We start from the raw sequence: 14,327 nt of genomic DNA, 5'->3' as shown, positions 1-14,327 counted from the left end.
ACCACCAATTCCTCAATACTTTATTTCCCATACCACCATATTTCGCCACAGCAACGCATGGCAGGGCACAGCTAGTAGGTATATAAAATAGATATGCAAATTGGCCCAGAATAAGGGACAAATGGTTAAATGCAAAAGAGGAAGAGGGAGGCTGGGGGATTCCAAGTTTAGAAGTCTATCACGATGCGTTTCAAATCCAAAGATTATTGGAAATACAGTATACTAAAAAAAAATGGGCAAATATGGAGAAGATAATAAATAATACTAAAGAAAAAGAAATAATATTTAGGGAATGGAGTAGGAGAGAAGAAGCAGAATTTAAGGAACCTTTTAAAGGAACAATAAAAGTGTGGAAAAAAAGAAAGAAGAAGCTAAGTCCAGGCAATGAGAATAAGATGGCAACTATATGGCAAATTAATTACAATAACAACGAAATTATAGGCAGAACATTGAGATCAATTGAAAGTAGAGGGAAAAGGTTAGTGGAGGATTTGTACACAATAGATGGAGACCCTGTAGAACAAAAAGAAATTCAGAATTGGATAGGATCAGGGAATTGGATTCAAAGCTGGGCTATAAGACAGGAAATTTTTAGATTGAGAGAAAAAATTAGAGAACAGGACAGTCCATTTGAGAAGGCGATTAGGAAATGTTTGAGAGAGGAAAAGAAGGTGGCAGGAGATCTGTATGAACAAATTATAACGGTAAAAGAAGAAATAGTAGAGGAAATTTTCCAAACATGGAGAATGGACATGGAAATTGAGAGGGAAGATATACAAAGGGAAATAAGTAATATAGCAAAAGAAAAGTACAATGTATTAAGGGAAGCAAGAAGGAAAATGTTACAAAAATGGTACAGAACTCCTGCACAACTTTCACGGTTTTTACCAGGGATGAAAGATAGGTGTTGGCACGGTTGTGAACAAAGAGGGGTGTTCAATCATATGATATGGGAGTGCGATCGGGTGCAAGAATACTGGAGAATGATTGAAGGAGAAATCAATAGAATGCTAAATCTACAAATAGTAATAGTTAATAGAAATGTACTACATGCAAGGATAACAGAAGTGAAGAATATACAAAAAGAAAAAATGATTGACAAATTAATAGCATGTGCACAAATTGTTTTAGTGAGCGGTTGGAAAGATAAAACAAAATGGACTCTGACGAATTGGTATAAGTATATAATTGATATGTTAAATGTAGAAATCACAAATTGCAAATGGAATAATATAGATAAAATTGAAAATATTGCAATAATCAAGGGGATGTGGGAACCAGTTAAGAACTATTTAGAGAATGTACTAAGATGTGGAGTGGAAAAATTAAGATTGAGATTGATATTTCAAATGTAACTTCTGTAGTTTGTTGTATAAAGTGTATGTACAAGGAGGGGAGGGTGGGAGGGTGGGAGTGGGATAAGATGACAAAACAACAATAAAAAAAAAATTTAAAAAAAAATAGATATGCAAATTAAGCATTTACTGATAATAAATCTTAAAGAAATTTACCACATTAATCTATATATATAAAAGAGTGATGGCATCACGGCAGCGGACAAAACAACAAAAGCAAACACCCCACAACCTCGAAAATTGACAGCACAAACCCTCATCCATGCCTCTAGGTTGATACAACAAAAAGAAAAGAAAAATAAAGTCCTAATTAGAGGGAGAGGAATAATTGTTTTTATCCAATTGCTGCCAGTTAGAAGGCTAAGCTCTGTTCACTTGGTCTCCTAGCAACCCGCTCAGCCCAGGGGACCCTTTACCTTAACTACCACCAATTCCTCAATACTTTATTTCCCATACCACCATACTTTGCCACAGCAACGCGTGGCCGGGCACAGCTAGTGTAATATATGTAACAATGCAATAACTTATTTTTTCTAATACAAGCATATATATCAGAAGACCAGCACATTCTATGCATCAGCAGGGGCTAGAGCCATCAAATGTTGATGTGGCCAGAGTGAATTGTCTTTTTCTATCTTTCTCCTGTTTCTTTCCTGTCCTCAAGGCACCCACTGGCAATGTAAGGCCCCTTCTACACTGCTATATAATCCAGGATTATATGAGCCCACACTGCCATATAATCCAGTTCAAAGCAGATCATCTGGATTTTATATGAGATTATAGAAGGGGCCTGAGTGTCATTGTTGCATTCAAGTCATTTCCAATTTACGGCAACCCTAAGATGAATCAACCACAGAGTTTTCTAGGACAGGATCTGAACAGAGTTAAGTAGCAATTGCCTTGCTTTGTGCTGAGAGCGTATGACTTGCCCAGCGAGTCTGCATGGCTGAGCAGGGGTTTGAACTCTAGTGTCACAAGCTGCATCTACACTGTTGAATTCATGCAGTTTGACACCACTTTAACTGCAATGGTTCAAGCCTATGGAGTCCTGGGAATTGTAGCTTGATGAGGCACCAGCACTCTTTGTTAGAGAAAGCAAAAGACCTTGTAAAAAGACACATCCCATGCCATACCACTTTAATTCTAGAGTGTAGATGCACTCCCAGAGTCCTTTTTATAATTACAGTAGTGGTAATGGATGTTTTGAAAAGTCTAGTTATCATATGGCACCAATTTGGAGTAGGTGCAACCGACAGGGAGAGAAAGTTAGTTGCTCTTTCTTGATGGTGGTGGAAATGGCACTTTGTGAATCCAGATTAATATTTGGTTTGTGCTCTTGTGCTATTGGGTTTTCATTTTACAGTAACATAACTATCTGCATCCTTGAAAGAAGCCTATATTAAAGTCGTCCCACTCTGTCCACAAATTTTAGTCTCCACAGGGAACCTTGGAAACACATCCTTGGAAACCAAGAGGTCACTGTGTATGCATAAATAAATGAGAGACTGTTATATCAAACCTGTACATGTCTTTGGATTCGATAGCTGAAAAAAAGAAGAGTACTTTCTTACCAACAGTCATGCCATCCATATAGCGCTTGATGATATCAAAGGAATCACGTAAATTTCCTTCTGTTATATCAAATATGATGTCTGCCTGATTGGCTGGATAAGCTGGCGTGATGGCACGGAGGAAAATAATCTCTGAAGGAAAAGAGTGAAAATATGCTAAATGTGGCATTAGAAAAAAACAGACATTGAAATCAGTCTGGTGCAGTCTGCTTCAGGAATTAGAAATCTGAGAGGAAAAGGTGGAGCAATATCAAATCAACAAACATTTCAATTTATGTTATTTTATATCAGGCATCTAGGGCCCTGCTACACTGCCATATAATCCAGATTATCAAAGCAGATGATCCATATTATCTGTTTTGTACTGGATTATCTGAGTCTACACTGCCATATAATCCAGTTAAAGCAAATAATCTGGATTTTATATAGCAGTGTAGAAGGGGCTTAGGAAATACATCCAGGATTAGAACCCAGATTTTAAAAGCAATACAATTGAAATATATAAAAAGTAAACATTCAAATAGAATTACTGTATATACTCGAGTATAAGCCGACTCGAATATAAGCCAAGGCACCTAACTTTATCACAAAAAACTGGGATAACTTATTGACTCGAGTATAAGCCGAGGGTGGGAAATGCAGCAGTTATGGGTAAATTTCAAAATAAAAATAGATACCAATAGAATTTCATTAATCAAGGCATCAGTAGGTTAAATGTTTTTTGAATATTTACCGTATTTCAAAGAAAAGCAATAAACTAGCTCTATTAAGTGGAAAAGTAGGGGCAACAAAAACAATATGGTATCAACAATAACCTAATAATAATAATAATAATAATAATAATAATAATAATAATAATAATAAAAACTTCACTTGGTTCTCACCCTGTCTCCCCATGGGGACTCAGGCCGGCTTCCAACATAGTAACAGGCAAACATTCAATGCTTATATAAACAATGCAGAGCTAGATATAGATCTATAATTATCGATACTAATTTCACATATGCATTTCCCCCTGAAACGTTTGCAAATCCCTCTGTATGTGTGTGTGCATTTCCCCTACAATATTTGTATGCCATATATATATATATATATATTCATATCTATCTAGATATGTCTATATATATTTGTGTGTTCATTTCCCCCCTGTAATATTTGCAAGCCCTATATATAGGTAGGTAAGAATATATTCATATCTATCCAGACATCTCTCTTTATATAGATATTTGCAGAGACTTGCAAACATATGAGGGTAAATTCATATATAAAAATAATGTATATATATGGCTACAGATACACAGGTACATGGATCTATATGTATAAAGGATTTGCAAAGACCTGCAAACATATGAGGGAAAATTCATATATACAATTAATGTATATAGATAGATACACATATAAAGGTACACAGAGATTGCAAAAGATTGCAAGGGTTTAATGCCTATATATCTGTAGGAGAGTTTAACAAATATTTCAGAGAAAAATACTTTCATAAGATTAATGAATATATATTTTTCTTCTTCCTGACTTGCAAGGGTGTCTTTCTCTTTTCAAAACATTCCCTTGATTAAGAGCGAGGGAGGCTTTGCAAAAGTAAACACATTGATAAGGGAGAAGAGAGAAATAGATCACATATTGCAAGCAATAGCCTGCAGGCTCCGTTGCCGGCCTTGACCTTGACCAGATTATAAGCCGGTGGGGAGGCTTTTTCAGCTCATAAATAAGGGCTGAAAAACTTGGCTTTATACGGTACACTAGTTGAAATATTAAATTTAAGTTAAAGTGCAATTTTAAAAAACTCTAAAAAAAATGGTTCAGCTAAAACAACACAGCATCCCTAGTCCAATCTTTACAAAAAAAATTTTAAGATTACCAAATGATTAATATTGCAATTGAAATAATGGGACTATGACTTGAGAGTGTTTTCTCCTGGTCTGAAATGACACAGGGACACCAGGTTTATTTCATTTGACCCTTAGAGCATATCTACATGGGCAGTATAATCAGGGACAGGCAAGAATGACACAGGCCAGTGTTGTACTGCACTCCATACCAACCTCAGAATTTCCTGCCCATGCAGATGTGCTTTCAATTGTGATACAGAATAAGAAAAACGGTTTACCTTCAGGCCTTGTGAATTCTCGGAATGTAGGCAGTGAGATGACTGTGTGAGAAATGGTGTGAACTGGATCTAACACACAGTTGACATCGTTCGGCCGGCAAGACTTAATGCAGCGAACAGTATCTGTCTTCTCCTGCCTCACTCTAAGTAGAAGAAAGGAAATACAAACATGGGACATAAAATGGATTGTGTCATATGACAATGCTCAAAACACAAATGGAAAAGGACTGGATTCAGAGCTCACATCCTGATCCCACTACTCTCCCGTATGAGCGTTTCCCATTCTGTATAGTCTGATAAACCTTTTGTCTGTCCATCCAGGAAATCAGTCTATTTCCAAAGCAGACCAGAGATAGTCAAATCATCACTGGATCTGACACAAGATTGTAATCCATACAAAATGCTACAAGCAATGTATGTTGGACAGATATTGCATGCTTTTCAATCATAAGAGATTATCTCGTGTAAATCCTTATCACAAATGGACTTGAAAATTGCAGCTATCTTGACCTTTATAAATTCTATATTTTTATTTATTTATTTATTTACAGTATTTATATTCCGCTCTTCTCACCCCGAAGGGGTCTCAGGGCGGATCACATCATATACATATAGGGCAAACATTCAATGCCCATATACACATAGAACTGAGACAGAGACAGACGCAGAGGCAATTTAACCTTCTCCTGAGGGGATGTTCGATTCTGGCCACGGGGGGAGCAGCTTGCTTCATCATCCACTGTGATGGCACTTCCTCATTCCAACGTCGTAAATTAGTTAAATTTGTCTCCCCACTTTATAAGTGGTACCTTATTTCCTACTTGATAGATGCAACTATCTTTCGGGTTGCTAGGTCAGCAACGAGCAGGGGCTATATTTTATTTTTTTAATTGACGGGTGCTCACCCCGCCACGGGCTGGCCTCGAACTCATGACCTCATGGTCAGAGTGATTTATTGCAGCAGGCTGTTCACCAGCCTGCGCCACGGCCCGGCTTTAAACCTATTTATATACTTATGTAATGTAGTTATACAATGTGTTGATTTTTGTTTATATGCCTGAGTTGAGGGGGATGTTGTGGTATTTTTGTATCATGTAGTTTGCTTTTTACCATTTGTTTGCTGCACTCCGTGGGAGAAAAGCAAGATATGAATGAATGAATGAATGAATGAATGAATGAATAAATAGAACAAGCTACCTCATCATTTATCAAGCCTCTTTTTTTAAAAAAAAAGTCATGGTGGCATACAGGCAAGAAGGAGACATCAACATCTTTAAAGAAGCCATAGCTGAGATTTGAAGGAAGGATGAGAGTTGGAAAATAAGTTGAATAAAAATAACACATTTATAAGAAGAACAACTTCAGGTAAAAGCCCTAAACCCAACACAGCAGATGCTTTGAGGTTTGAGATTTTATCTAAATCTTTTGCATAACTAGTTGAACTGTTTCCAAGTAATTGAGTGGATAGGATGAAAAATAACCACTGAGCAAGTGTTAGCAAGTAACTGGGAAAAATGAATTACTGTGTGACTAATATGCAACCATTTCATTTCAGTTTCCACCTCTTCAGAACAGATTTCTTTTCATTACGGTTTTTGTGTGTGTTGCCAACATTATTCAGCCATAACCTAAAGCCAATTTGCATGAAAAGTTACTTTGCCTAAATTCTCATAAACGACTATCAGAATTCAAGGCACGCCATCTCCCCTCATGCATGATTTATGTCACGTTGAAGCAGCCTTATGGTTGATTTTTCAATCAGATCATAACCCATGAAATTAATTTATTGCTAATAGCAATTTTCCAGGTTTGTTTGAACATTGCTTTCCATGTGATCTGACATGACATTTAGCCTCATTCTGTACAAGCTGAAATTTCTCAATAGCCTCTAAGTGTAGCCCTATAAAGGGTTTGCATTGTCCCTAAACACAACACTAACTATAATAGTCCAGCTAGTATACAGCTAGTGCATGGGTAGCTGGTGCAAATCCCATCTTCTCTAGATAAAGCTATAAATGGGGAATCAACCTAAGGTGATGAAATACTCTTATCTGAGACTACCACCACAGCTTTGCCCAGTTATTGACGAGACCACCCAAACTGTGTGTTCCTTCTAAAATCAGGTTCCCAAATTCTCTATTTTTTGTGTTAATATATCTATAAAACCTTACATTATTCCATGGATGCAAACAAACAAATCCAAACTTTCTTATCTGCAAGGAGTTGAGGCATGTAACTTAAGCAGGGCATAGAAATTGTTGAACAAAATGTCAGAGAATAGGCAGAGATTTGGATATATGTCAGAGAAGAAGAGAAGGTATAGAACCAAAAAGCAATATTTGTTGTAGAACAGTGGTTCTCAATCTTTTTTTGACCAGGGACCACTCTCCAACATTAGTACTAAAAGGGTTATGAATTTTGGTCAACTTTACCGTGTTTCCCCAAAAATAAGACAGTGTCTTATATTATTTTTTACTCCCAAAGATGCGCTAGGTCTTACTTTCAGAGGATGTCTTATTTTTCCATGAAGAAGAATTCATATTCATTGTTGAACAAAAAAAAATGAACATTTATTCTATACTGTACAGTAGTTGTCATCACAAACCAACATAACTAAAACAGACAAACTGTGACTCCTGTCAAGAATTTCTTGTTACTACCATTATTTACATATACAACTGGTATGTAAGCCGCCCCAAGTCCCTCTGGGGAGATGGAGGCGGGGTATAAAAATAAAATTATTATTATTATTATTATTATTATTATTATTATTTTATTGTATGACACAGCAAACAAGATAAATATGCTGTATTTCGTATCACAAAATCATAAGTCGAACACTTCCCAAGTGTCTAGGACTGTGTGATGTATTATTATTATTATTATTATTATTATTATTATTATTATTATTATTATTATTATTATGTACATTTACCGATCCTGCATGCTCTGGTGTTCTGTTCATTGGGCATGCTTCCAAACAAAAACTTTGCTAGGTCTTACTTTCAGGGGAGGCCTTATATTTAGCAATTCAGCAAAACCTCTACTAGGTCTTATTTTTTGGGGATGTCTTACTTTCAGGGAAACAGGGTAGATTCGGTTTGGTTATTTGGGGTGCTGATTCAGAAAATTGCATTGGATAAACCACATCAGCTCATGTTACTGATACAGAACATATGCCATCCAGTAGTCACCCACAAAAAACTATGTTTAACAATCTAGAGCTGATGTGGTGGTCTATCCAGTGGAATTACCCCCCCCCCCCAAAAACCTGGTTTACTCACGAATTTTAAATGGTGAACGAATTTATGACTAAACCAGGTTTTTTTCAACATGACACATTTCAGGGGCTTTTTGAACTTTAACCTCCCCCCCCCCCCCCGAGGTCTGGCTAAGACCTTGTCGGCATTATAAGAGACTTTCACAAGACCAGTCGCTCTCGTTGCAACGGTATAGTGATAGTGAAGCCACAAACCATATTTTAGTTCTTGAGGACCACTGGTGGTACACAGACCATAGGTTGGGAACCACTGTTGTAGAAGAATGGCATGCAGAAGGAAGAAAATGGCCTGGTGTCAAGTTTCAACAAAGATAATTTATTCTGACTAGCCTCCGGTGGCCTAGGGGATAAAAGCCTCGTGACTTGAAGGTTGGGTTGCTGACCTGAAGGCTGCCAGGTTCGAATCCCACCCAGGAGGAGTGCGGATGAGCTCCCTCTATCAGCTCCAGCTCCATGCGGGGACATGAGAGAAGCCTCCCACAAGGATGGTAAAACATCAAAACATCCGGGCGTTCCCTGGGCAATGTACTTGCAGACGGCCAATTCGCTCACTCCAGAAGCAACTCCGGTTGCTCCTGACACGGAAAAAAAAAACTTCCCATACTGCTCACTAGAGGTGTGTGAAATGCCAGAAATCCGTGTGCCACCCCCAGTTCTGTTTTTAGAAAGATTCTGGGAGCTATTTTGAAGGGATTTGTTTGGATTCGCAATTCGGGATCTGGAATTTTGTTTCCATATTGGGAAGAATCTTCTTGAAAACTGAACCCCCCGGGGGGGGGGGGGGGCTTCAAAACAAAAACAACGGATTTCTGCATTTTGCTCACCGCTACTCCTCACTGTTTTCCCACGTTCCCTTGCACTTTGACAGTATTTTGTGCTCTGGCAGTAAACTCATTCTGTGGACCAGAAGATGCAGTATTAAAATAGCCAGAGTTGCTTTGAAGTGGCAAAAGTCACACCATTGTACTAACACCTGAAAAAGAAACCACAACATTTGGTCAAATATGCCTCCTCCTTTTTTAAAACTCAGATTGCTAGACCATCTAGCCAGGGATGCAGTAATGAATCCGCAACACAGACAAATGGTCTTCCACAGATTATAGGTGTTTGTGACCCAGAAACTTCTTACAAGGAGAGAGAGGTAGGGATATATCAGTACAGTAGAGTCTCACTTATCCAACATAAACGGGCCGGCAGAATGTTGGATAAGAGAATATGTTGGATAATAAGGAGGCATTAAGGAAAAGCCTATTAAACATCAAATTAGGTTATGATTTTACAAATGAAGCACCAAAACATCATGTTAGACAACAAATTTGGCAGAAAAAGTAGTTCAATACGCAGTAATGCTATGTAGTAATTACTGTATTTATGAATTTAGTACCAAAATATCACGATATATTGAAAACATTGACTACAAAAATGCGTTGGATAATCCAGACCGTTGCATAAGCGAGGGTTGGATAAGTGAGACTCTACTGTATATCAGAAATACTAGAGACTCGCCTTGGCCTTCTGTGCAGAGCAGCACCAACATCTCATTATATCCAAGCTCCAGCTGTTAGTTTAGGTTTCCTCCTGAGGGATACTAAATCTGAGAATCTCATTTGAGTATAGCTGTTTCAATCTGATCCTTGTGCAAATACAGGTCCACACCCAGCCACTGAAAATGCTATCCTGAGACACGTATCACCCCTTAATCCAAATGGAATGAGCACAGGGCAGTTTCCCAAGCTTTGTCATCCCAAGTAGCCTGGGTTGATGAAAAATTGTTAGATACGACAGTTCCATATCTATCTAGTATAAAAGTGAAAATGTGTATGCGTGTATGTGGCAGAGGTGTCCATTTCCACAGACAGCTTTACCACCTCCATAAACAGCTTTAACCCACAGTGCTGAGGAGCCACCAAAAACACTCCCCTCAATGACATTGCAGGTTATAGTGAGCACCATGAACATGCAGCCCAAACCCTGACAATGTCCTCCCCAAACACTATACTGCCCACCACCCAAGGAATGCTTTCATTCAGGGACAATTTCATCCTAGATTTTCTATTTTTCCTCCAGAATGGACATCCCAGGGTTCCTTTCTCTCTCCATTGGTGTGGAATTTGCATGACCCTGCTCACTGCCTCTCTTGTAACCCTTTCCTACCCTTTCCTATGGCACACAGCAAACAGAGGAATTGATCAGCAACTGAACAAGAGGTTTGGGGGGAATTCACCATAATTTATAGGAGTTGTAGTTCACCTACATCCAGAGTGCACTGTGAACCCAATCAACGATGCAGCTGGACCAAACTTCCCATGGATGATGGGACTTGCAGTACCACTGTGACCCCACGAATGACAGACCTGGACCAAACTTGGCACACAGACCCCCATGACCCACTATACGTCCTGGTGTGGTTTGAGGGAGGATGGACCACAGATGATGGGATTTGCAGTACCTTGACTCAATTCACCTTCCACAGACCACTGCAACCCTCACAAATGACAGACCTGGACCAAACTTGACACACAGTCTCCCTGTGAGCAACAGAACATACTGGAGATGTTTGGGGAAAATTTACCCTGATGGGAGTTAGAAACTGATATTATCTAACACACCAAAACAAACAATGCCCTTTTCAAATAAATATTTCTAAAATAAAAGCTAGGTTTGGCCATTGTTTAATGTTAATCTATTATTTATAAATACAGTAGAGTCTCACTTATCCAACGTTCTGGATTATCCAACGCATTTTTGTAGTCAATGTTTTCAATACATGGGACCAAGAGCAGGGCCTCCCCTTGTGCCGTCGCGCCCGGGGCTATAACTCTTAGGGAAAGAGTCATGGACATGACATCGTTCCCCAGGGGATTGCTTCTTGCCCTCCTTTAGGGAAACTGGAACTCCCAAGGACCAAAACACTGTAGATAACTCAGAACTGGTTTTATTGTTCACAAAAGGTTATCCCAATAAGCTGGAAGTTTCAAAGGGGTAAAGGAAAATATACATTACAGTCTTTGGTTGTTTTATGTCCAAGGAGCTCTGCAGCTGAGAAGCTTTTCCAGATCCTGCTTTCTCAATGGCTGTGAATCCCGAAGCAATCCTCAGCCTCAGTCCAAATGGCCTATGTTTGAAGACACAGTCTTCCTCTGATGCCAAAGAACTGATTTGAAGGTTCAGGTTGGCCTTGAACATGAAACATAAGTCTCAAGGGTAAGAACCTCAGAATTGGTGCTGAGAGGTAACTTATTCAAGGGCTTTTAGAGCCAAGTCTCCCTCTCACGTCCATCTGGTAGAAAGCTTAATGGTGGAATGAAAAAGGAAACACTGACCCACTCCAGGAAAGGGTGGAGTCAAACAATTGAGCTGAGGGAGTGATATAACTGGTGCAAACAACACTGATTGACAGCTATAAATAACCAATCAGTCCAACTACATTTACAGGGTAAAAGCAAAATCAGACATGATATAACAATTCAAATCTTGCAACTTAGAGTTTGACATAGATGGCGCCACTTGCGTCGTCACACCCCAGATGATCTTAAACTTCGTGATGGTTTGTAGAGGGAAATACGTTCACACCGGTAAGCTGGGCCAGAACCGTTTAGGGCTTTATAGGCTAACGCCAGTACTTTACATTGTGCCCGGTAACAGACTGGCAGCCAGTGGAGCGGATGTAACAGGGGTTATATGGGCTGTTGCCCGTTGGACCATTTGGAGCTTCCGAACAGTCTTCAAAGGCAACCCCATGTAAAGCGCATTGCAGTAATCTATTCGGGATGTAACCAGAGCATGGACTACCATGGCCAAGTCTAACTTCCCAAGGTACGGGCACAACTGGCACACAAGTTTTAATTGTGCGAAAGCTCCCTGGCCACCGCCGAAACCTGGGGTTCAAAGCTCAGCGATGAGTCTAGGAGAACTCCCAAGCTGGCCAAACCCATCTTTTATTTTAGAATATGGAACTGTCATATCTAGTGATTTTGCTTGCTAACTAATTTATTTCATTTTCCCCAGTTTGTCCAGTTTAATCTGTTAACCTTTTGTCTGTGTGACCTTATTTTCATTCCCATCTGGAAAGCCCCTCAATGGTGCTATATAATTATGCCTTTTTCAACATTCCCATTAGAAGTAACATAGAATTATCTGTCTCATATGATTTAATCTAGGCTACAGTGCATCAGATTAATATAGTCGATAAAATACAACAATCCATCATGATTTGGCAAGGTGCTATGCCAAAATCTTGTTTCTTGAAACATATCTGCCTTTAAGGCTTCCTTCTAAAACTTTGAAGCCAATCTAAGCTTTGGGTTTTGGCACCAGTTTGCTCTGGCATCATGTACAGATGACTGTTGCGTGAACTGGTAACCACAACTACATTGTGTGCAGTATCTTTGGAACTTGAGGGCTGGGTGTGCATTTGACAGAGTCTGAGCAAACTCTGGCTCCAAGACAAGTATACCTGTGTCACAGATGTCTCAATAGACGTATGTGTTGTAATAATTATTTCCTACATCCTTAAAAATGGCAGTGATTCAAGGAACAAGATTTTGGACTTAAATTTCGTGAACTTCATTTCCACTTGGGAGATCTTTGGGATTAAATGTTAAACTGGGAAGCATTATTGCCCAAACTTAATTTCTATCATCATCGCTATGATTCTACACCTTGTAGATAGGAAGCCATTCACCAGTGTGGAAATCAATACTGGACAAATGGCAAGTTCTTTAACCTCAGCCGGCTGAAAGCCAAAAATAAGGTCACAACAACTTCTGTTATAGAACTCCAATATGTTGATGATAATGTAGTCTGTTTTTTTTAAGAGGGAGAGCAAGGTAGAGGGTCTTGCCCTTGATAGGAAAAGAATGATTCTGTAACAATTCTGTCAGCATTGCTGTCAAAAAATCCTGCAAATCTCTTGGGAAGACAGGCAGACAAATATCAGAAAAGCAAAGACCACCAGTATTGAAGCAATGATTCTCCATCATCAACTTCGCTGGACTGGCAACGTTGTCTGAACATCCAATCACTATTTCGCAAAGCAGTCATTTTCTCAGCTCAAGAAAGCTAATCTTAAGAAATGTGGTATAAACACTAAAAACCGGGAAGCCTTGGCACTCCAGCGTTGGAGGTCAGCTGTTACAAATGATGCTATGGATTTTGCAGAGGCACAAATAGAGAACAAAAGGGGAAAACATGCCAAGAGGAAGACACATCAGTCAAACCCTTCTTGTGATCACCTTCCATCTGGAAAAGTATATCCTCAATGTGAAAGACCATGAGGATCCAATATAGGTTTCCACAGTCACTTATGGATCCAATGTCTAAACTCCACCCTTGGAAGACAATTATACTAGGTTATGAGCCCTGGTGGCAAAGTGCATTAAAACACTGAGCTGGAGACCGAAAAGTCCCAGGTTCAAACCCCAGGAGCAGCATGAGCGGCCGCTGTTAGCTCCAGCTCCTGCCAACCTAGCAGCTCGAAAACATGCCAATGTGAGTAGATCAATAGGTACCCGCTCCGTCGGGAAGGTAACGGCGCTCCATGCAGTCATGCTGGCCACATGACCTTGGAGGTGTCTACGGACAACGCCGGCTCTTCGGCTTAGAAATGGAGATGAGCACCAACCCCCAGAGTCAGACATGACTGGACTTAATGTCAGGGGAAACCTTTACCTTTACCTTTTACCTTCGCCTGGGATCTACGAATTAATCTCCTGTTTTTAACAGTGTATCCTGCTTGTTGATTTTAATGATTGTTTTTATTGATGTTGGTGTTTTTACTGGGATAATTGTTTTATTGCTTTGTTACTGTTATTTGTTTGTTTTATCGGGCCAGGCCCCATGTAAGCCGCCCCGAGTCCTTTCGGGTAGATGGGGCGGGGTATAAAAATAAAGTTATCATCATCATCATCATCATCATCATCATCATCATCATCATCATCATCATCATCATTATTTTATGAGTGATTGCCTATGATGATCTGCTATTTAACCTGGATGGA

At 39.3% G+C, this 14,327-nt stretch overlaps 1 protein-coding gene across 1 annotated transcript in view; it reads right to left on the bottom strand.

The window, feature by feature from the left end:
* Window positions 1–14,327, bottom strand: part of fbln1 (fibulin 1) — a 104,653-nt gene that overhangs the window by 21,127 nt on the left and 69,199 nt on the right. Inside the window, exons 15-16 of the mRNA XM_003221428.4 lie at window positions 5,049–5,191; window positions 2,927–3,058 (exon numbers count right to left, since the gene is read on the bottom strand). Of these exons, the coding sequence (XP_003221476.1) occupies window positions 2,927–3,058; window positions 5,049–5,191 (275 nt within the window). The remainder of the gene's footprint in view (window positions 1–2,926; window positions 3,059–5,048; window positions 5,192–14,327) is intronic.

Source organism: Anolis carolinensis, chromosome 5 (genome assembly GCF_035594765.1).
Source record: "Anolis carolinensis isolate JA03-04 chromosome 5, rAnoCar3.1.pri, whole genome shotgun sequence".
In the NCBI taxonomy this organism is placed as follows: Eukaryota; Metazoa; Chordata; class Lepidosauria; order Squamata; family Dactyloidae; genus Anolis; species Anolis carolinensis.
The sequence above is the reverse complement of the archived record's forward strand: the minus strand, read 5'-3'. Positions and strand labels throughout refer to the sequence as shown.